This window comes from Amphibalanus amphitrite, unplaced genomic scaffold (assembly GCF_019059575.1).
Source record: "Amphibalanus amphitrite isolate SeventyFive unplaced genomic scaffold, NRLGWU_Aamphi_draft 000025F_arrow, whole genome shotgun sequence".
Classification (NCBI taxonomy): Eukaryota; Metazoa; Arthropoda; class Thecostraca; order Balanomorpha; family Balanidae; genus Amphibalanus; species Amphibalanus amphitrite.
Genome location: NW_024881521.1, coordinates 979507 through 1000853, shown reverse-complemented (window position 1 = coordinate 1000853; position 21347 = coordinate 979507). Strand labels below are relative to the sequence as shown.

General features: G+C 52.1%; 3 protein-coding genes across 6 annotated transcripts in view; 1 reads left to right on the top strand and 2 right to left on the bottom strand.

Moving 5' to 3' along the window:
• Positions 1-4295, top strand: part of LOC122394025 (protein MON2 homolog) — a 36817-nt gene extending 32522 nt beyond the window's left edge. Inside the window, exons 28-33 of one of the 2 annotated variants that reach the window (XM_043390566.1) lie at positions 15-146; positions 1670-1854; positions 2095-2279; positions 2511-2727; positions 3000-3097; positions 3258-4295. In XM_043390566.1, coding sequence (XP_043246501.1) covers positions 15-146; positions 1670-1854; positions 2095-2279; positions 2511-2727; positions 3000-3097; positions 3258-3436 — 996 coding nt within the window. In that variant the 3' untranslated portion in view covers positions 3437-4295. The remainder of the gene's footprint in view (positions 1-14; positions 147-1669; positions 1855-2094; positions 2280-2510; positions 2728-2999; positions 3098-3257) is intronic. The other variant, XM_043390575.1, reaches the window with a different exon arrangement.
• On the bottom strand, positions 4033-11094 carry LOC122394035 (protein MCM10 homolog). Of its 3 annotated transcripts, none has more exons than XM_043390606.1 (14): positions 10993-11094; positions 10632-10665; positions 9126-10026; positions 8631-8793; positions 8094-8245; positions 7724-7822; positions 7416-7530; positions 6913-7089; positions 6539-6651; positions 6059-6338; positions 5650-5812; positions 5127-5338; positions 4659-4850; positions 4033-4422 (listed from the first exon to the last, which is right to left on the bottom strand). In XM_043390606.1, exons 1-14 carry the CDS (start codon positions 10993-10995, stop codon positions 4315-4317), a joined length of 2712 nt encoding a protein of 903 aa, XP_043246541.1. In that variant the 5' UTR covers positions 10996-11094; the 3' UTR covers positions 4033-4314. The 3 variants fall into 3 exon arrangements, with proteins under 3 accessions (XP_043246541.1, XP_043246522.1, XP_043246529.1); XM_043390587.1 differs by having other exon boundaries at positions 10998-11080; XM_043390594.1 differs by having other exon boundaries at positions 11013-11080.
• Positions 11095-11449: 355 nt separating this feature from the next.
• On the bottom strand, positions 11450-21309 carry LOC122394017. Its single transcript, XM_043390554.1, has 6 exons — positions 20988-21309; positions 16717-16995; positions 14925-16211; positions 13571-13738; positions 12983-13168; positions 11450-12634 (listed from the first exon to the last, which is right to left on the bottom strand). The coding sequence occupies exons 2-6, from the start codon at positions 16775-16777 to the stop codon at positions 12585-12587; spliced, it is 1752 nt and encodes a 583-aa protein (XP_043246489.1). The 5' UTR covers positions 16778-16995; positions 20988-21309; the 3' UTR covers positions 11450-12584.
• Between the last annotated feature and the right edge of the window lie 38 nt (positions 21310-21347).

Sequence of the window (21347 nt, the reverse complement as noted above, 5' to 3'; positions counted from 1 at the left end):
ACTTCCCTTCCCAGACGACCGACTGGGTGGCGATGAACTATGTGCCTTTCGCCGAGACCACGCTGCGCCGGGCCACGGCGCTCTACAAGACTACGGCACGCAGATCGGATGTCATCGAGACCAGGGTGCTGGAGAAAATCATACAGGTAACCAACATCACACTATGAGGCGGCGGTGATAGCGAAAGTGTATTATATGCGGCTTTTAACCCGCGACCTGGACGGGGGGGGGGCTATTTTTTGCCCCCCCCCCTCCAGACTTTTCGATATATCTCCAGAACCGCTGAGCCGATCGTCACCAAACTTTCAGTACCCTCCCGGACATCAATTTTACACATTGTGACCAAAAATTTTCCAAAGGCTATGATAGGTTGGCCGGAAATGACGTCAGAGTGACGCCATGTTCTGCCGTTTTTGACCTAAAAAAGGGTTTCGCGGGAAGAGCTGTCAGGCCTATAGCTTTGCAAATACAGAAAAATGATAACGACATAAAAGCTGTAGAATTGACAGGGCTACAAAACTGCCATCTCGGATTTTTGAAATTTTTGGATTTTGACCACCAAAAATCAAAAAATGATTTTTTTTGATATAATAATCGAAAAATCCAAAAAGTTTTTTGAATTTCGCAAAAACCAGAATATATGTGATAGTCCTTACCGCCTTCTATCCACATACCAAATTTGAGATTGATACCTCTTTTTTTGGCGAAGTTATAGCGAAAAAACTGTTCAAAATTGATGACGTCAAATTTTCAAACTCAATTTTTAGCAATTCTAGACCCCGTAGCGCAAAACAAAGACCACCATTAGACTCCCCGTGACGAGCTGCATCGAATCAATACCCATTTTATGCAAAACTATCAACTTTAAAATTTGACCTTTTTTGGCCTGACCTTGACCTGACCTTGACCTGAAATTCACCAGAAAGTGACCTAAGCCGTACCTGATAGTCTTATAACCAACACCATTGAGTTGGAAATGAAAAATTGGCCATAAAACATGCATCACACAACCTTAGTAAAGTTGGGCTCATGTGACCTGACCTGTGACCCTTGGTGACCTGACCTGTGACCTGACCTGGTATTGTCAGTGACCTCTAATAGCAACATATCTACTAGGCAACTGACGCCCTATCGCTGATTCTCGACAAAATGCGTTTTCCTCGGTGTTATAGCGCATTCCCTAGAAGACCCGTGAACGGTGAAACATTTCATCTTTGACCTGACCTGTGACGTCATCGGTGACCCCGAGGTCAATAAAATTTGGTTTCCTTCGACAAATTTGACAGGCCTTTCGAACGCCGTTTGAATTTTGCGGATCCGTCCAGTAGTTTCGGAGATACGAGGGGGGGGGGGCAAAAAATAGCCCCCCCCCCCACCAGGTCGCGTTATAAACAGACCCCACCAGGGCGCGGGTTAAAGGTCTGAGCCATTAACTTAAGGTAGATCACCATATTACAGGAATTTGCGGTTAGATATGGCAGTTCAAATGATTATATCACATGTGACGCGTAATTTTTGTCCTTTTGCTCTCTATTGCACCATGTGATTCAAATCATGGTGTGTCTCAACTTGCTGTTCCTACCGTAGGAGACTGCCACCCCCTCCCCCTTGGCCCTCACCGACTTAGACCCGCAATCTCCTTCACCCCGCTTCTGCCCCTCCGTGTCAGATGCTGGAGCTGCCGCTGTCGCTCAAGTACGCGTGTCCAGCGCCGACCACGTGGCGTCTGGCCGTCTCCTGTCTGCTGGACGTACTGAAGGAGGGTCTGGTGACGGCCCGGCAGCACCGGCAACACAGTGCCAACGTGTGGCCGCGGCTGGCCGCCTGCCTGGAGGCGTTCCTCTTCTCGCAGAGGTGGGTACGGCTGACCCGGCTGACCGCGGGGTCGCTGGTCGGACTGCGCGTGGGGTGATTTATATAACTTCCGTTAGGTTTCATTGCTTGTCTTCTGTCTTATCAGTCCCTATTGTTCCATTTGTGATCTCAGTTCGACTTCTTGTGTCCTATGTCTCATACATGTATCCTATGTATCCGCTCTTATAGCCGGTTTGTACGAACCTTTTGTGACACGAATATGGCCCGCGTGACCGCCAGTGAGCCACCGGCCTCGCTGAGCGCCGAGGAGCAGCAGGCAGACGAGGCTCTCGACTGCGCCGTGGTCCGTATGCTGCGGGACGACGTACTACCGTTCGCCGCCGTGGTGCCCAACCAGTTCCTGGTGTCTGTCATGGCGCTACTCAACAGGGGATCGCTGCACTCGGCGCAGCACGAGAACCTCGGTAAGTGAAGCACGGGAAAGGGCGAGGATTTGAGGCGCTGGACGAGTCGGACGAGTGACAAGCCGTAATTACTTGTTTGAATGATGTGGGTCGACATGGTTATGTAGGCTAGGACCGAACAAGGGATAGCCAAAAAGAGCGACTACTGCATAATTAAACATACGGCAGACAAAATACGCGAAGAGCTGCGTCTGATAACGGCCGGCTAACCTCTCTTCCCTCTCTCCACAGAAAACGGCACCAGCCGTCTGCGGGAGGAGTTTGCCAACGCGTGTTTCGAGACGCTGCTGCAGTTCTCGCTGCAGGCGGGCCCGGCGGCGGCGCGTGCGTCTGCGGACGGCGGGATCACAGCCCAGCTGGCCGTCACCGCGCTCGTACACAGGTTCAGGGAGGTGCTGGTCGGCTTCGTGGAGGACGGCAAGCTGGCCGGAAAGTGTCCCCTGCCCAGGTCAGTCCCGGATCGGGATGATGTGTGACTGTGCTCGACGTAGATTTGGTTGCGCTCGACATTTTTTATTAGGAAGTCACGCCCTGTAGTGCGCGAGAATTAAACATGACTAAGCCTTCGACTCGAGGACTATTTTGAAAATGGACACGAAGGTCAGGGATTCGCAACCGTATATTAAGGCAGAACATACAGTGTCGGTAGCGCTTTTACATTAAGTCATGATCTGTTATCTGTTGAGCTTTCTGCAGTACGAACTGACTGACTGGCTGCAGTGACCATTTTTCCAGACACCGCATGGCCGAGATATCGTTTGTCCTCCGTGCCATTACGTCGCTACTGTCTTCGTTGAAGAAGGCTGACCCCGAGAAAGGTGAGCCGTGGAGGAGCGACAGAGTGGCGATGCGTTCTGTTATGACATGGGTCGAGCTTTGGTATGACTGGGCGGTAGTTCTGAAGTTGTGCATCAGGGACCTGACATTCCCGATCTATAAATGAATCATCAGCTGACGCCGACCTACCCCGTCCCACAGTGGACCACCTGACGTGGCAGCAGCTGGTGGAGCTCTACCCTCCGCTGGTGAGCTGCACACTGCTGGCCTCGGAGCAGGTGGGCCGGCCACTGCACGACGCGCTCCTGCAGTACGCCGACCTCCTGCGACCTCCCCCCGACCGGCCGGGCTCCGCTGCCGGACAGAACGGAACCTCGTAACGACTACGGACAGACTAGTGTACTGTGGGGTCATCGCACGCCGCGGTCTAGAACTGTGTAGACAGGGTCGCGTCCGTCCGTCCGTCGGGGCGGGCTGGTCGGCCTACCCGGCTGGAGTCTGCCGAGCGTGGGGCGACCGCCGCGGACCCCCACACAGGTGATATGTAGCTGCTGTTCTGTTGTTGGCGGCCTGGCCGAGTTTGTTTATTTTTCTGTGCTTTTTGTGTGGTCGGGTTGATCTGACTGGAGAGTATCAGGTACTTGTATCGAGTGCATGGGGCGGGGAGCGAGTCATTCCATAGGGTGAGACGGTAGACGTGTATGTGTGTTCGGGCGGCTAGATATTGCGTTATTAGTGTTCAGCCGGGCCGGGCGCCGGTCCGCGGTGCTAGCTAGAGCTGGCGATCTGCGGCGACACGCTGGTGAATTCACATGCGGTGGATCTGGTGACAAATACCCGACGGTTCCGTAAACTCTATGTTATGTGCAACTTCTGAACTTCTCCAGCCTTCCGTTCAGTCTCACTTCTCCGTTCGTTACCGTTTAAATCCTCCACCAAACTGTGAGCTGTGGTCCGTCCTTCCCAAGACAGCACATCCCATATTGTCCATTTATTCGCCTATCTAAGCCGCCGCGCGGGGTCCATTCGCCGGCTCGTATTCAGGTCTCGGCAACCGGTACAATAACGCACTCCGGTCGCCGACTGACTGACTGCGAGCGCCGACAGTTGTATATCAGGGCAGCGTCCAAATAGAGCGGGGTCGGGCGCCGCGACGGGAAACATACATAATCACATGCAAGTGCGACGTTGATAGCGATGATGGTAGCGTGAATATGCGAATACACGCGTTGTACACGAGACTGGGTGTGAGATCGCCTCAGAACTCGAGGTTGATGTTGTGCTCCTTGACATGCGAGTTTATGGAGAAGGCCTCGTTGCCTCGGATGGAGAGGATCTCGCTCTCCAATTTCGGACCGGTCCGCTCCTGTGGAGGAAAATCAAACAGGTCAGGATATGACGACACCGTGAATGTCGGGACATGCATTGACAAACAGCGACTGAAACTGACACCAAAACGAAAAGAGACGTACTAATTTACTTTTCGAGAGCTGTAACGAGTGTCAGTCACACGCGTCAATATCGTCATTTGAAACAAGCGAATCGAAACCACATCGCATCATCGCATCATCGCAGATAGGCTAGCTACCCGCTGGACCTGACCTTGCCCATGGGCGCCTTCTGCCAGCTCTCCCCGCCGCAGTTCTGGCACGGCAGTCGCGGCAGCTTGTCCAGGCTGATGGTGCGGCTCTTGCAGTTGTTGCAGCTGAAGAACCTCTTCACGGCGTCCAGCAGGATGGTGGTGTGGCCCTCGGACTTGCACAGGTCGGAGGCCGACAGCGCCCGGTACTTGCACTGAAGGCAAGATTAGAAAAAAACACGTTAGGAATGGTGTTTACTTGTTTAGGCTCCAACGCACAGATTCAGATACATTAGGGGACGGGATAATGACTGGGTTGCGTAAGCAAGAATAATATCAGCGATTATCAACGCGACATCAGACATGCTGCCGTCAAACGCGTGTCGTGATGTGAAAGGACGAAAGTAAGCAGCATATAAGGATTCAACTCGAAGTCAGGCCAAATCCATAACATCCACTAACACCCACCACCACCGTCAGCGCGTGCTGACCTTTTTACAGTAGACGGCCTTGGTCTTGACCTCCCAGGTGGTGAGCATCTTGTTCTCGACCAGCTCCTTCTTCTCCAGTGCCTGGAAGTAGTGCTCCTGACCCTCGGTCAGCTCGGCCTCCAGCGCGGCTGCGTGAGAGGAGCGTGCCTCCAGCACCGCCCGGAACGCCGGGTCGTCGGCGAGCCGGCTCCGCTTGGCCGCCGGGCCCGGGTCTGACGGAGGGTGGGTCACAATACGTAAGGGGTCAAAGTCGGGAAAAGGTCAGAGGAGGTGTCATCTAAGATACGTTTTGAGAAATCGGTAAAAACAAAGTCTGAACAGAATTTCGAGGGGAACGTTTTTTCCATCGGTTTGGAATGACGACGTTCCATCGGTTTGGTACATTATGATGATAAATGGAAATTGGAAATGATACGAATACAGTATCAAGCCACAAAAACGAGCCCAAAACATCTAAAGGCGACCCTCGCCAACACACCTTTTACCTCTACCCTCCCCCATCTCTATTCTTTACCACTCTCACCTGCTCCGCGCAGTGCCGGTACACCAGGAATGTTCTCATCAGCCTCCCGCTCCAGCCGCTTTTTGACGAGCTCCCGGCGCTGGTCTGAGGGCCGCGACCGCACCGCGTTCGGGTCCGTCTTCTTCAGCGGACCGGACTTCTTCAGCAGCGCCAACGCGCGAGCCTGGAGAGCAAAAACAAAGGAGGCCAGGTAGTGAAACATCCGCAGTATAAGCCTGAAGCCAATAAGACTGGCATACTGGATAGGTTACGGCATGTGCGAGCGTCTCATTTCATCCTTCCTTTTCCTCTTCTTCAGACCAGATTCGTTGGAACATCAAGAAGCAGCACTGAGTGACTAAGATTAGTCTGTCGGGGGGACCACCCGTTTCCTTCGCTCTCCAGCGCCCCGCCCGGTCTCCGTTCGCACCTTAGCGGCGGATCCGGCGACAGCTCTCTGCTGCGGGCTGACGTCCAGATCGACCGTCTGTCCGGGCGTCACGTGGCGCGCCAGCCGCGGCGCCGCCAGCGCTTTCTCGGCGACCCGCCGTCGCGCAGCCTCCTCCCTCAGCATGGCGGCGGGGTCGGCAGCCGTACGGCGCGCCGGCCGAGGCTCGGCCAGGTCCGTGGAGGTCGACTCAGTGGAGTCTTTGGTCAGGTGGCGGAGCAGGTTACGAGCGCCGGCACATGGCTTCAGCAGGAGCTCACCCCTGGAGGAGAGAGGAACAGCGGTCACCGGATGATTGCCATGTTATAAGAGAAGGGGAGAGAGAACTGCGATCAGATCATATTGACCCATGACCATTAACTAAGCCCATACTCTTAATTTTCCGGTGACTCTTCCAATAAATATACCCAAAAATCAAGCCTTGCATCACGACTGGTGGATACACTGATGCATCGCTCTTACATTTCCATACTGTCCTCTGCGACGTTGGCAATGGCTTTGGCCTCCGCTTGGGAAATGTGCTTCAGGCCTGCCGTGTCCAGCTTTTTCTTCTTAGTGTTCAGAGTATCCTCACACTGCGGAACGAACGAGAGGGCGGTCAGAATGGGTCCGTGAGGTGACAATCTGGGTGTGGTGAACGTCACGGGCATGAGAAACTGTCACGCGAACGATATGGATTAGTGTTTTCCGGTCCCACCGTCAGCTCGTCTTCTGACAGTAGCCCGCTCCCTTCCCTCGCTCTCAAGCAAATGTCTCCGTCAACCAGTAGTCCTTAGCCGCTCCCTCCCCAGCTATTCACTGTCTCAACCTCCTGAGCCCTCTGTAGTTTGATTTACCTGTTTTTGTAGCCGGAGGCTGGTGAGTCGCTCTCTGTCTTTGAGTTTCTGAGCGGCCGTCTCTGAATCTCGCCGCGCCAGAGCGCCGCCGGAAAAGGCGCCCTCGTGGAGAATCTGGCCGCCCGCGCCGCCGACGCCCCCTCCCAGAGGCTTCTTGGGCGCCACACTGCTCACACCCTGCACAGTGATCGAGGGACATGAGTCCTGGGATTGGTGGAAGGATACGACAGCCAGTGGACAGCGGAGACAGAATGGCAGTAGATGAACGAGGAGTCCAAATGGTTAGCGGATACAAAAACGATTCACACACCGAATGATTGCAAGACCAGTGAAATTAATCGTTATCAAACAGCAATCTAAGGAAACAAAACCAGGCTTATAAACATTTAACACTCAAAAATATTCAACGCTGCTCAGGTAGCCATTCAAGCAAAACAATATTCAACGCTGTTCAGGTAGCTATTCAAGCAGCTCTGAGTGCTGAAGGAAGTGGCTGCGCTCACCTGAAGTTCGCCTCGCTTTGATCCGGTCTTTTTGTACTCGGCAGTCATATGGAATACACACACGGGACAGTGACGCTTGTTGATGAAACTCAGACAGATACGGCCGTTCTTACACCTGGGAAGTTGTGAATATCAGTCAGCATCGTGCGAAGGGCAAGTTTCCGATAACGTACTTTCCATGGTTCAACTTTAGGACAAATAATTTTTTTTTTAATAAAAACAAAACAATGAACAGTAACTATCTTCTGAAGAAGAATGCGGGTTCTACTACTGATCCGAACGAGTTTTGATTCGCCGTCAGTTCTTACTTTGCCTTACAGAAGTCCAGATCGGGCGATGTGCCCAGCATAATACAGTGTTTCCCTGAGACGACTGAGATCGTGATGCCTGTGCTGCCAGACATCTCCCTGAAAAACAAAAAGTGGAACGGTGATGTTGCTGATTTGCTTGCGAATCAAACAGCTGATACAGAATATGGTAACGGCAACTTTGAACTAGGAGCCAACCGTAACTTCTCAAACTTTCGAAACGTGTGCCTTCTCGTAGATAATCGTACAGTTAATGGACCAGCCGTTTGTCATGCTATCGAAATTATCGGCTCTCTGAATGGTGTCTCATCCCAGAATCCCTTATCCCTGCGTCTGAGGTTACCTAATTGCCCTTCCAAAAGTCACTTACTTGTCCTTCATGACCTTGCTGTTGGCGAGTGCCACCACTGTTCCTACGGTGGTTTTCCATAGGGCCGAGTGGGCCTCGCCAAACAGCATCACTTTGACCGGCTTCTGAACGTCCACCAGATCGGTCAGCGTCCACGACGAGTAGGCCGAACCCTGCGGACCCAGGCAGCGGGCAATGATGAAATGAAAATGTGCGTAAAATCACGCACAGAACACATAGAGTAAGGTGTACTAAAATAATGCTAAGTCATAAGCACAAACTCAATTACATGCATTGACTCCCATGGTTACGACCTGAGGAAAAGCGAACCCACTTTGCATCACTTACACATCACGTATTTTATTGCAAATAATCATGACTGCAATCATGGTCCAGACTGCGGGCGCGCCAGCCGGCTGGTCCAGACTTGATCCAACCAATTCTAACACATCCTCATTCATCCTCAGGTCAGAGTCTGACCTCACATAGTAGTTTTTGCCTTTGTACGACAGCATTCATCCGTCAGTTCTCCAGTGTATCCGCCCGTCGCGCGCCTACCTTCTGTGAGGTTCTCGGGTCGGACTTGCGCGCGATGACGCCGATGGTGACCCAGTCACCAGGGATGCCGTCTGCTCGCACGTTGTTCTCCAGCTGACTGACGCGGATCAGACGCTTCCCCTGGAGACAGTCGCGCAGCTCGATACTGGTGAGGCGAGGATTTCTGCCGACGGAGGGAGAGAGAGAGAGACGAGGTCAGTGGCAGACGGCACAACTTTGATAGAATGGGCATTGAAGCAAAAGCTGCGGTCTTGTAAAACTTTTCAAATGCATCGCAAACCGTAGGAAAAGTCGTACGAATAAATAGTAACAAATAGAACACCCGACGCAACCCTGTAAAGATCACATTTATCATTGAAATAAGACATTTCTATTATGAGTACATTAAACGTTTTTTTCTGAGCTCTGACTTTAGGATGATGAGCTCAAAGCCTCCCATAATTCACTTGACAGTCTATCCACACACAACACACCCCCTTCCCCTCCCCCACTCACATGACACTGATTTTGGCGAACGAGTCGATCATGATCTCCTCATGCGGCTGCTCGGGCACCGCCGGCCGGCCTCCGTCCGCTTTCTTGGCCGCCGTTTTGGGTTTCAGCGCCCGCTGTGCGGCCCGGTTCACGTGCTCTGCGCGCTCCTGAAGCCGGTCGCGGCCGGTACCCGAGGCGGACGCGTGGGCGATCCGTTTGACGGTGCGTCCGAACTCGTTGTAGCGCTGCTCGAACGGCTGCCGGTTGTCCTCATCCTCGCTGGAGTCGGTGTCACCGCCGTGCACCTCCGAGGCGGGCCGCCGCAGCATGGCTCGCACCCGCTGCTCGAGCGAGGTGCGCTGAGAGGGCGGCAGCTCGGCAGGAACCACAGTCGATGGGACGATGCCGGTGGTGTCCAGGAATCGCGATTTGTTCGGAGTTGGAGGTTTCTTGATTTTGCTAACGACATCCTGTAGGGATTTCGGAGATTGTTTGGATTGTTTCTTCTGTTTTAGCTTTGCAAGTTTTGCTTCCAGCGCGAGGATCTCTGATTCATCAGGATCGTCAGGATCATCATCTTCAGCTGGGGCTGTCGACGGAAGCCTGGGAGTCTCCTCATCTGACAGGGCCAGATCAGATGCCACAGTCTGTGACGCCCTGTCTGGCTCACCAGAATAAGCTGCACTGATGTTAGACTGTGGAGGTGTGGAACTGCTCCCACCCTTCAGATTGGTAAATCCAGTAGTGGTGTTTGATGTTGAAGCTACAGGACTACTGGGTTTCTGAGAAACGTCCTTGGTCTGCTGGCTATTAGAGGAAGTTGATTTTGAACCACCTTCATCCCCTCCAGAAGCATCCACCATGGCAAACAGCTCATCATCATCTTCATCAAGCAGAGCTGCAAGATCCTCCAGATCCAAATCTGCAAACAATATATTTAGTTATGCCCATTATGAAACATCTTTGTATAGCTACAACCTGCATAAGTGCATAGCTACAGGGGCATCTATCACGGAAAATATTCAGCCAGTTGGAAATACAACCTCACCTCAATTTTAACCTCTCAATGTTTGAAAGCAAATGCATCCCTCTCCAGTCTCCAGCTTTAACCTACATATTACATATGTCCATGATGAGCTGTTTTCAAATAGAGTAAGTAACATTTTTAGAAAACAGCAATTTCAAGATTGATTTTATTTCAAGGTTTATGAAAAATGATTATTTCTCCTGACCATACACTTTTAATGGTGATTAATTCTTCCTTTCGGAACCTTGTCAGATTAGATTAGGTTTTGTTATTTCTGCTTGTAGTATACCTGACTTTTTAGAAGTAAATTAATATATGAACAATTTCCTAGGTTGATATATGGTTTGTCAGTACATGCTGTGGTTTTTATTTGATTTTGAGCCTATGATGCAAAATGATTTCACCCTTTTAATTGCCTGCTTCACATTTCATAGTTCCAATGCATTTGAAAAAGTGTTTAACTATGGTCTCTTAAAACATGCATTAAAATTCATACTTACTTTCATCTTCCATGCCTGCGGGATCTGATTCAGCCTGTAAAACGAGGGAATGGTGTCAACATCAGTCAAAGCCGTCACAGCCAAAGCTGCTGAGGAAATAAGACACTGTGGCAAGGCGGTAGCTTACTGGAAGATTTCTGAGCATGGTGGCAATTTAACTGAAATATTCAGAGGTCTCGACGTTGACCGATTTTTACCTATGGGGCATTACACCGGACATCCAAAGGCAAGAGTAGCAGTGCAGTTGATTCAGTCAGCAGCATAACACCGTTTATCTCTTTCAAATGACTTTTGAACTGTGTAAATGGATATAATTCTGATAGGATATTGATAGTAGTGCTTAGTTCTGAGCAAAAATTACCATACTTATATCAAATCTGCCTTTTATTGCACCGTCCAACTCCCACGACACAGAGAGAAATTGAATGCCCGCCTGCGCCACTTTCTGTAATCTCGCGCCAAAAGCCCCCTAAAATCTTATTGAAAGAAGCGGCCAGCAATTTAATTTTATTAATGAATAGGCCATATAAAAGCCGATAGAGCTGTTATTTTCGTTATTTCACACAACGCTTACGGCTGTCGGCTCAAGATAGATATCGACATCGTCATCGAACTGCATGAATGAAATCGAACCTGTTAGTAATAGACTTGGACATTTCACAATTTGTGAACCCAAAACGCAGCTACGACACAGTAATGGATCACAAGCCACCCCAATGCATGAGTTACTTCCGTAGACGGGTCCCTTGCTGTTATTAGACCGACATGCAGTTATACGGTACGGCCTTGATCATCTCGTGGTGCAACAAGCAGTCCCATAGCTCCTTGGCACGTGTATTACGAAAGGCAGGAGGCAATAATTACACTTTTCATTCCAGTCGACTTCTGCACGGTCAATGGCAATTGGTACACACAACACATAAACGATAAAACCGCACTCTGCAAGTCATATGGTTCGTATTTCACTGTTATCCTGGAGGAATACCTTTGCGTAACAAGGGCACCTGAACTTTTTATACAATTAAATGATAAAACGTCACACCTGTTACTTTACCGCCCCAAAACAACGTCCTCGTAACATAAAACAGTAACGAAACACACAAAGCAGATAACTGAAAACACAACACAGCTGGCACCAGACTGGCTCAGTTAAGTGGCTACTGAAGAATAGCGCCTAAATCTCGTCGGATATAAGCCAATCGGTCATTCACTCCTAGCTCAATGTCACAAACTTAATTGACCGTTTATAATTCACGTGCTCCGGCATGACAATTCGCGTCGAATGGACGGTTCACAAAGTGCATTCATTCATGGCATTATGCTTCGCCAAATTCACGATACGCTGCGGCTTAGATCGAAATCGTTGGAATCCGCGGTGCAAGATGTTCTTCACCAATCAGTTCTCACCTCTCAATCTTAAGTTTTTTTTTTCGATTGACGCACCGGACCGAGTGGGCAGGCACACGGACGGATTTATCGACACTGAGCAGCTGCCAAGCATTCGATTGTCATGAAAACTCGAAACTTACACCTGCACACAATGCACACCTTCACAGCTTGGACCCTCAGAGGCGTATCCTTTTAACCAGGCACAATGGTGGAGGGGAAGCAATCTGAAGGCCGACTGACAGCGTCATTGTTTTTATTGCCTCACGTTCCCGCAGTCATTCAGCTTCTTACATTGTCCAGAGTACTTTTGCTGACGAGCATTTGGTCGCTCTGTTGAAACTGGTGTAGCTTTTTGGCTGGATTTATGGTGGCTCTTCATCGACGAGGATCATCCCCCCTTGGTCGACATTGTCTTGATAAGGTCTCGGGCACCGCGTCACCACTGGCCCCCTTTGGTGTAGCACAGGCGGGCACAGGAGCTGCACCAACCACCTCCTAGTGAGAACGGCGCACCAGGCCACCAGCTGCTGAGTCTGGTGCAGCAGAGCCGACCTCAGCGCCGCATCACCACCGGTTCGGCCGTGTGTCGTTCGTGGTCCCGTTCAGCATCGCTCCTGTAGATCGGAAAAACGGGTTGGAACAGCGATAACATACGCAACATTTGCTTGTCAGCGAATCACTGCATTTAGCGGCGACAAAACTGATAAGATCGATATATAATTATAAATATTCCTTTTCCGTAATATCAGTCGCCATTCTTTCGCCAATCGACTTTATCTCCTGATATAGTCTGACACACTCCGTAGCGCATATTTCCGATCAAAAGGAAGAGATAATTAGATCTTCTCCAACCACATTCCACACAAGCCATCTCCGTTTCCGGGGCCAACCTACTACTCCCCCCCCCCCCCTCCCACGGCCCACACCATTCAAACATATCATATCAAACACATCCCACTAACCGTCACTGAGGTGCTGTCTCCGTTTCCCTGTGCCTCTCCGATAGGGCGCCAGAGCTCGACAGCAGTGGTAGAGCGACAGATAGAGTGCCGCGCACACGGCAGAGAGGATGGAGCCGGCACAGAGCACCACGAACGGGGAGAAGAGCGGCAGAACGTACCGGACCACACCGGCGCCGACACCGCGACCTGGGGTCAGGGGTCAGAGGTGAACGGGTCATACAGTGACCTGAGGTCAGGGGTCACCGGGTCAGAGGTGAACGGGTCACGCTGCGAACTTAGCACGGGCCACAAGGAGGGGTCAAAAGTGAACGGATCAAACGATTTCAGACTATCATACACTTTGCAGTGACATTTGAAAAAGAGCGGGTAGGTGAAAAGCTGAAGATACGCCGTAGCCCAAATTACATCTGACAGACTCGACCATATAAACTGACCAGTGTACACTGTAAGCAGTATTAAGTATCTGTAAACATCTGCAGTATTAAGTATCTGTAATCATTGCGTTGCTACTACACATGTAAATAATTACAAGTGACGTGGTGAGTGACAATTAGAAATATCTCCCTGACCCCGCCGTCCCTCACTCACCGACGCCGAAGTGCGCCACAGTAACGGCAGCCTGCAGTGTGGCCTCGACCACCGGCCGGCCGTGCAGCGAGCTCAGCTGAACGGCCGACAGCCACGCCAGGTGTACGGTAAACATCTCCAACGACTCGGCCACCAGCAGCAGCCACGCGCTGACGATGTACGCGTAACCTGGCAACGTAAAGTACGGTTAATATCTCCAACGACTCGACCACCAGCAGCAGCCACGCGCTGACAATATACGCGTAACCTGGCAACACACAGTACGGTTAACATCTCTAACGACTCGGCCACCAGCAGCAGCCACGCGCTGACAATATACGCGTAACCTGGCAAAAAAAGAGTACGCTGTACGGTAAACAATCGGATCAGCCACCAGCAGTAGCCAGTAGCAGCATGACGCACTATCAATGCATGCGGTCGCGCATCCTGGCAAGATGTATGCAAACGACTTGGTTGCCAACAGCAGCGAAATACCGGACATAGCAGGCGCAACGAGAAAACGGAGAACAATCACCCATTGTTGACAGATGCATATTTAAACGAATGAATGCATCCCATCCCTTGATCAATTTTGAATAGAATCAACTCAATGACAATAGCTGAATCGTTTGCCTTCACCGTGGCGGGAGAAAGAAGAAACCGCTCCAATAACAAGCAGAACAATATAATTGACACAGCTGGGGACCGAATGCAAAACCAACCGGTCCTGAATTCGGATATGATCCGGATGATCAGTTTCAGTTCGGCCCTCTATAGGACGACCATGGGAGCGGTATGGTCTAACGGGCTCGGTTCCGCCTCATTCCGACCTCCACGTGCCGTGAATAGACAGCGAGCCGGCCGCCGGGCGCCGGTAATAGATAGTGCGCCGCATTCACGGCATTGATTGGAGCGGGACGGGCGGCTATTCCGACCGCACTGCCGGCCTCTGTCTATTGTGTTGGATCTTATTAACATGACAGTAGGTCGGATGTATCGCGGGCGTGATGAAACGGCTGGTAAATTTAAATCAGAGCGGTTCGGATCTGTCAGCGCTTTATACTGGAGCTGTACGGAGCATGCCGTCTAATGGTAGTAAGAGAAGCGCTAATATCGTTACATTACCGGCTACTGAATTCGCTGATATTGCATGAAGCTGTCGCTGTGCAAATGCGGTACGAGCGACTTTAGCGGGCGTCATTTGGGGCGAGCGTCATTTGAGCGAACCTGCAAATGGGCTATGACAGAAGTCGAGATTTTACCCGAATTATATATGAGCTATCGAATTATCTGGGCATCAGAGGTAGAATTAACTGGATTTTACGACAAGTATCGGTTTAGCCAGTCTGTCCTCGCCCCATTGTTTTCTACTTACTGACGTATCTGACGATGTAGACGATGAAGGCCACCATGAAGACGTGGTGATGCCCGCAGTAGGCAATCAGAGCCTCCGCCTTCGCCATGAGCGGTATCAGGAGCAGCGCACCAGCAGTGGTTCCCAGACCAGTCTGCAGATGTGAGCCACCCATACCGCTCGCGTGTCCCGCCAGGAACGTCTCCAGGAAGCCCCAGAGAGCTCCCAGCACCGCCAGCGCGCAGAGCACGCCGAAAAACTCAGCAGCGCAGACGGAGCGCGCCAGACGACGGCTGTACTCTCGCGAGTCGTGTGCCACGCCCGGGCGAACGGTGACGAGTGCTGCTAGGGTCAGCGCGGCCAGTAGAAGAGCCGCGTAGGCGCAGAGGCCGGGACGGAGGTCGGGTGAGCCATCCGCGGTCCGCTGGGTGTCCAACAGGTAGCCGGTGAGCGGAGCGGTGATGGCCAGCCCCAGCAGCCCCCAGAGCGCCTCCCGGCCGTGGTCAGAGCCGTGCCGCCGGCGGAGCAGCAGTGTGGTGGCCGAGACTAGCACCAGAGCCAGTGAGAGGAACGACTCAGCGGCGGCGCGCAGACCAAAGTACAGCCAAAAAGTCATCTGGGGGTCACCCAGCACGGCGCGGCACTGGTCGTCACGGAACAGCGGGGCACCACTCAGCTGCTGTAGGTCACAGTGCAGCGCGCAGCCCGTCTGACGACCGCAGGCTAGGCTGCGGTGGCGCCGCTCGCCGCGACTGAACTCGATCAATGGATACTGACAGTCCTGTGTATCCTGGCTGTTTTCACCAGCCGGTAATACCGTCAGTGAGGCGTTTACCAGGATACCGGCGCCGTCCGACACTACCTCACACTGCGTGGGCTCACTGGTGCCTTCCAGACAGAGGTGTGGTGGCACAGACGGCGGCTCGGTGTCCTCCTCGCACCGGTACCGACACCCGTGGATGTAGTACGCCCGCTCAGTCCTGTCTCCATCCACACACGCTGGTCCACACCGCTCCACATGAATCTCCGTCCCGTCCGGGGCACAGCGCAGCTCCAGGGCGGCGGGTCGCGCCGGCAGTCTCTGCACGGGCGGCACCAGCAGCAGGCAGGGGTAGGCGGCGGCGGCGACCAGCAGAGCCAGCACCAGCAGCGGGCGGTAGTTGCCCATCCTGTCGGCCAGCACAGCGCCCAGCAGCGGGCCGACGCCGCAGGCCAGCGGCGCCACGAACTCCACCCAGCTCCGCTCGTCGGCCGTCAGGCCCAGGCTGGCCATGTGCAGCGAGAGAAACGGCACCACGCACCCGATGGCTGTGAACAGAGAGTTAACGACAGTCAGACCCAGGCTGGCCATGTGCAGCGAGAGAAACGGCACCACGCAGCCGATGACTGTGCAGATAGAAAACGAGAGGGCAGTCAGACTTAGGCGGTCGGGGTGAGCAGACGGGAACGGTGGTGTGTACCCGATGGGGTGCAAACGGATATTCGGCGATGGTCGGAGTTGGACAGAACGGCAGATCCAAGTAAAGACATTGGAATGGGCAATTTTAAGAAAGTTTATGGACAGAAAAGCGAAAGTGACGGCTTTAAAAAGATAGGGCGTTAAACCGTCCATGAGACGGTTCGGTAGGAAATCGCACCAAGGACCGATACCACGGTGCGAACCAAAGCAATTTTGGCATTCATCCCGAAAAGGTGAGCAGGGATGGAAGCAATGAGTTGTCTTTCTAGAAAAAAAAAAAACATTTCCAAAGAAATCTTGGACACACGGCACAATTCGTTCAGGTTGGTCAGATTAATCGCTCAAACAACTTACCTCCATAAAAGGCGAAGAGCATCACCCGGAGGGGCACCAGCGATGTATTGCAGGAGGCCATGGCGTCTCCTCCTGTCAATACTTCACACACCGCTCTGTTTTCTTATTCTTCCCTCACTGTCCGACACTTCTCACTCCTGCCACCGCTCTCCCGTCGACGGGACGCAGCCGTCGCCACAGCCGTCCGGCCGGTCGGGCGGCCGGCACACTTGTGCGTCCCCCGTCCCCGTCCCGTCCCGTCCCGGGGAGTGGCCGGCGACCGGCCGATCTGGGACGCACCTGTGAACAGAGCGGCGGGCCGGCCACTGTCGGCACTGCACGCGGCGCGACACACACACATCGATCACCAGGTGTCCGGCAGCGACTCTCCCGGCCGCCGGTGGGGCTTCGGGGGCTCCGTCTGAGCTGCAGTCTGACAGGCGGCTCCCCGGGACGGCCTGCAACCTTGGCCCCCGGCTCCCGACTGGCGCCGCTCGGAGCTGGCAGCCGGCCCCGGTATACATGACGGACCCGATGCCAAACATTGCCGGCGGCTTGTTTAGCAATGTGGAGATAAATCAGACGATGCCGGCCCTAACAGCATACTAAGCTGCATCAAGCAGCATCAACATAAATAATATCGCTCTTCAATTTCGCTTTTCAGTCTCCGAAAGGCGAATGAGTACTTTGAGTAATGACATAGACGATGCCATACTTTCAACTTACTATGAAAAAATTCAAAACCTATTGCAGGAAATGCACACCAATCACGTACCAACCCTAGTAAACAAAACAATGGTTATTGTGTTGCAAAACAAAGGAATCTGTCACTGATTACCATTTAAATCGCATGCAATCATCTCTCCAGTGCCACGCCCAGCACCATCGCCAGAGGAACTAATTCATCTCCCCGACCACTGACAGCCAAACGACGGAACGAATCACCTCAGACGTCACCGGATAGCAGCCAACGACAGATTACTCGGACAGCTGTTGACAGACGGCCGATGGGCCCGGCACGAGGATGACAGACAGCTGACGTCAACTGACACGCGTTTGTGAGACGAGATGGACGACAGACGACTGAGTAACGATCGCTCAGGAGCTCGTGAGAGGAGACGACAGAGTGGCTCATGGGTGACGATCGACATCGACGACTAACGATCTGGGATCGTCGATAGCACGCCGTCGACGGCCCACCTGCCATCAGAGAAGGCCCCACACGCCTGCGGCCTGCGATTGGAAGATCCCAGTGCCAAACTGACGGCAAGCTAAGTGCTAACGGCCGGTGACTGAGGTGTGGCAAGGGCACCGCCAGGGAGGGAATGAGGGAGGAGTGGATGGCATTGGAGGTCAAATTCCGAGCAAGAGAAGGCAGAAGCGACACCTGGAGGTCTGATTCGGGGAGTGGTCAGACCCAACGAAATCCCGTATAAACTATCAAAATTTAGTAATAAATAGTTCGTTGCAAGTACGAAGAAGAAAGACAAGGACCAAATATGATTCCTACCATGGTTTGTTTGACCGTGCAGTCAAAATCAGTAGGCCCTTTTCTAGCAGCAAAGGTGCAGTAATCTAGCGGCCTTGAGCTTTTATTCGCCCTAGGCCCGGCACGCAGCTTGCATGAACTCAATGCAATCAGCCCTCAAAACTATTTGAGTGGTCACATGACTAGTGACTTGCGCTCTATGTATGTGACAAATGGCGAGTGCGTCTACTGAATGGCCACGCTTCCAATGTCGAATTGCCTGGACAAATCCACCGGGAGCACGCCCTCATAATGCATGGCAATCACTCGAGGCCATGGTGACCTCGTCTCCCCTCCTTATCCCCTCCTCCCCGACCTCCGACGGAATTCCATTGCAATGTCCCTCTCCCCCTCCCCCTCCCGAGACCTCGACGCACAATGGGTGACGGGAGCGCGCCACCCAGTCCAGTTGGCCCGTGGCCCTGCGTTCCTCTCCTCTGTGACTCGGTGCAGCCAACAGTTGATCGTCAAATCCGTGCCAAATCGGAATACCACGGGATTGACCCTGACGACCGGAATAGGACACGTTGATCAGATGATGAAGGGAGTGGAAGGCTGGTCTGCTGTGAGAAAGTCCCAGCCTTCTGTCCAACTGTATAACGAGGATGTGACGGCTGAGACAGGATAGACGGTTCCCTCCGTCATAACGATAGGACCGTCGTACCTTACAGTGACTCAAACCGGTCAAACGGCCACAGAGCAAAGTAAACGTCGCCGAAATCTGACACCGGTTCCTATTGATTGGAGAAGCACTATGAGTGTGGTACAGCTATTTATTAGGATTTTCTGTGAGCTTTCAGAATGTATTCGTGGTCCAGACGTGACATAAGCTGGTCTAAGAGGATTAGGCTGTCTGTCACACGGAATCGGGAGGGGAAAGTCAGGACGTTATATGACGACGCTGCAAAACTGGGCCCGAATCGACGGGGATTGGGCCGTCGGTACGGCAATAAGTAACCGTCCAACGACGGAGCCACACCGGAGACTCAACAGTTGCAATTATTCGGAAGAGTCTTAAAATATGTACATCTGAGGCCAGTTTTACCAACAGAAAAATCGCCGCCTGCCGGAATTTTTTGTCTAAAGACCGCTTCACATACAGAACGTAAATGCGATGGGCACGTAAGCGGATAGGGCTTTACCGTTTATGCTCTGTAAGTGAAGCAATCTTTAGGCAAAAAAAATCCGGCAGGCGGCTATTTTTCTGTTGGTAAAACTGGCCTCAGGTCTAGTCACCATCGAGGACATCAATAGGAAGGATAGCCCGCCCTCTGACGCCCCACCCCAGCGGTAAAACTCTCCCCTCAGATCCACATGCAGCACACGGCGTCTTACAGCACACTGCACACTGGCCCGATAGCCACGCTGGCTGGCCGACGGGAACGGGCGGATGTGGGGACGGGTAGGGGAGATGGAACGCGTGTCGGCCGTGTCCCTCTGACAATCGCCGGCGAATTAATTGGCGACATGCCATCCACCCTGTCTGTTTGTCGGCGTTTCCTGCCGGCGCAGAACAATGGGCTCGATCGCGAACATACAGTCAGGCAGAGCGCAGGGCGGGACCGGGACATCACGGTTTCACGGATAGGCGGACGAACGGATGGGGGCGGATGGGGAGACGGAAATTTACGAACGAACGGGACAAGATTCAAGGAATAATGATTGAGGTCCCTGAATGAATAAGCCAATGATGGGGAAAAGATCTGAGGAGGGACGAAAATCAATGGAACACATTGAAGAATAAGCGAACCGAACGGTAAAACGAGCAAACCAACGAATGAACGACCAACCGAATGAAGGAATCAGTGAACAAACGATTCACAAAGACAGCATGAAAGATTTTCGTGCAAATGGAAGGATGGAGAAATAGTGATCTGCTCATAAAACCGAAATTCCTCTCAGACAAACCTCAGAGCGATTCTGAGGCAACATAAAAACAAGAAGTTACAATATTAAATCACAGCTGACTCCAGAGACTGGCTAGGTGGCGCGGCGGACGCTCACACGCGTCAGGAGATGTCAGCACAATAGCGAAACAGCTCCCTCGACCGACGCCCAACACGCTTGGTTTGTTTGCAAAATGATCTATGAACTTAAAAAAAAAACATGAAAATTCACCAGCTTATTCAAGTCAAGCACCTCACATGCTACCCCAGTGCCACTCATTTCTTCAGGGCTCATGTTATGGATTGAGTCCTAGTCCTAGGCTCTACATAGTGTTGCATGGTAAGAACGTTTACATAGCCTTGGTAAGAACCAAGGCAAGAAGAACCATTAGACCCCCTAGTCCTACCCATAAATTTTGTAGTGACGCCGGAGGTCAAGCCTCATAAGATGACAGGTCGCTGAAGCATGAATCAATGATAACTACAAAGAATTGTGCATGAAATGGTCGCAATCATTTTGATACATACGATAGATAAGGGCCGTAAACGATAAGCAGGCATGGGATCAGTAGCGGCGAAACACCGGGGGGGGGGGGGGGGGCACTGCCGACTTTTGGTGCCATTCTTTCCATGCAACGCCCATAGGGCTAATGTTAAAATGCCAAAATCGAAGGGGGCACGGTGCCCAGGTGCCCTCCCCGTTCCGCCGCCTATGCATGGGATCGGCGATGCGGTTGATGTCTTGGTCCTTGGACGATGGAAATTGCTTTGAAGGTCAATGGCCATGAACACAGCAGATATTTTACTCTATGGCCGTGACTGTGAGGTAATGATTTCAATTGAGAAAAAGGCATTAAAAGGCCGGGACAGGCGCTTACCGTCGGTCGTAAAGATGGATGAGTATGAAAATTAGCTGAACACCCAACTATATCCAACTTCAAGAAAATCACCAATTACATTCGCAGTTTCAAAGTGCTTCACATGCCTTTTTAGTTTGATCTCATACGTCAAGATAGCAATCTCCTCTCCAGCAACTATATCTTAAAGTAAAGCGTGGCATTGGTACCATAAAACGCAAACAATATGGATATTGGATAAGCTTATAAAAAACGAAAATCTAAAATGATATATCGTCCATGAACGAGAGAATCCAAGGACTTGGCCCAAACTTGACCCGGGACAGCCACGTGTTGATCATACGCCGGGCCAACGCCAGGCGCCGACGACGGTCAGTTGCC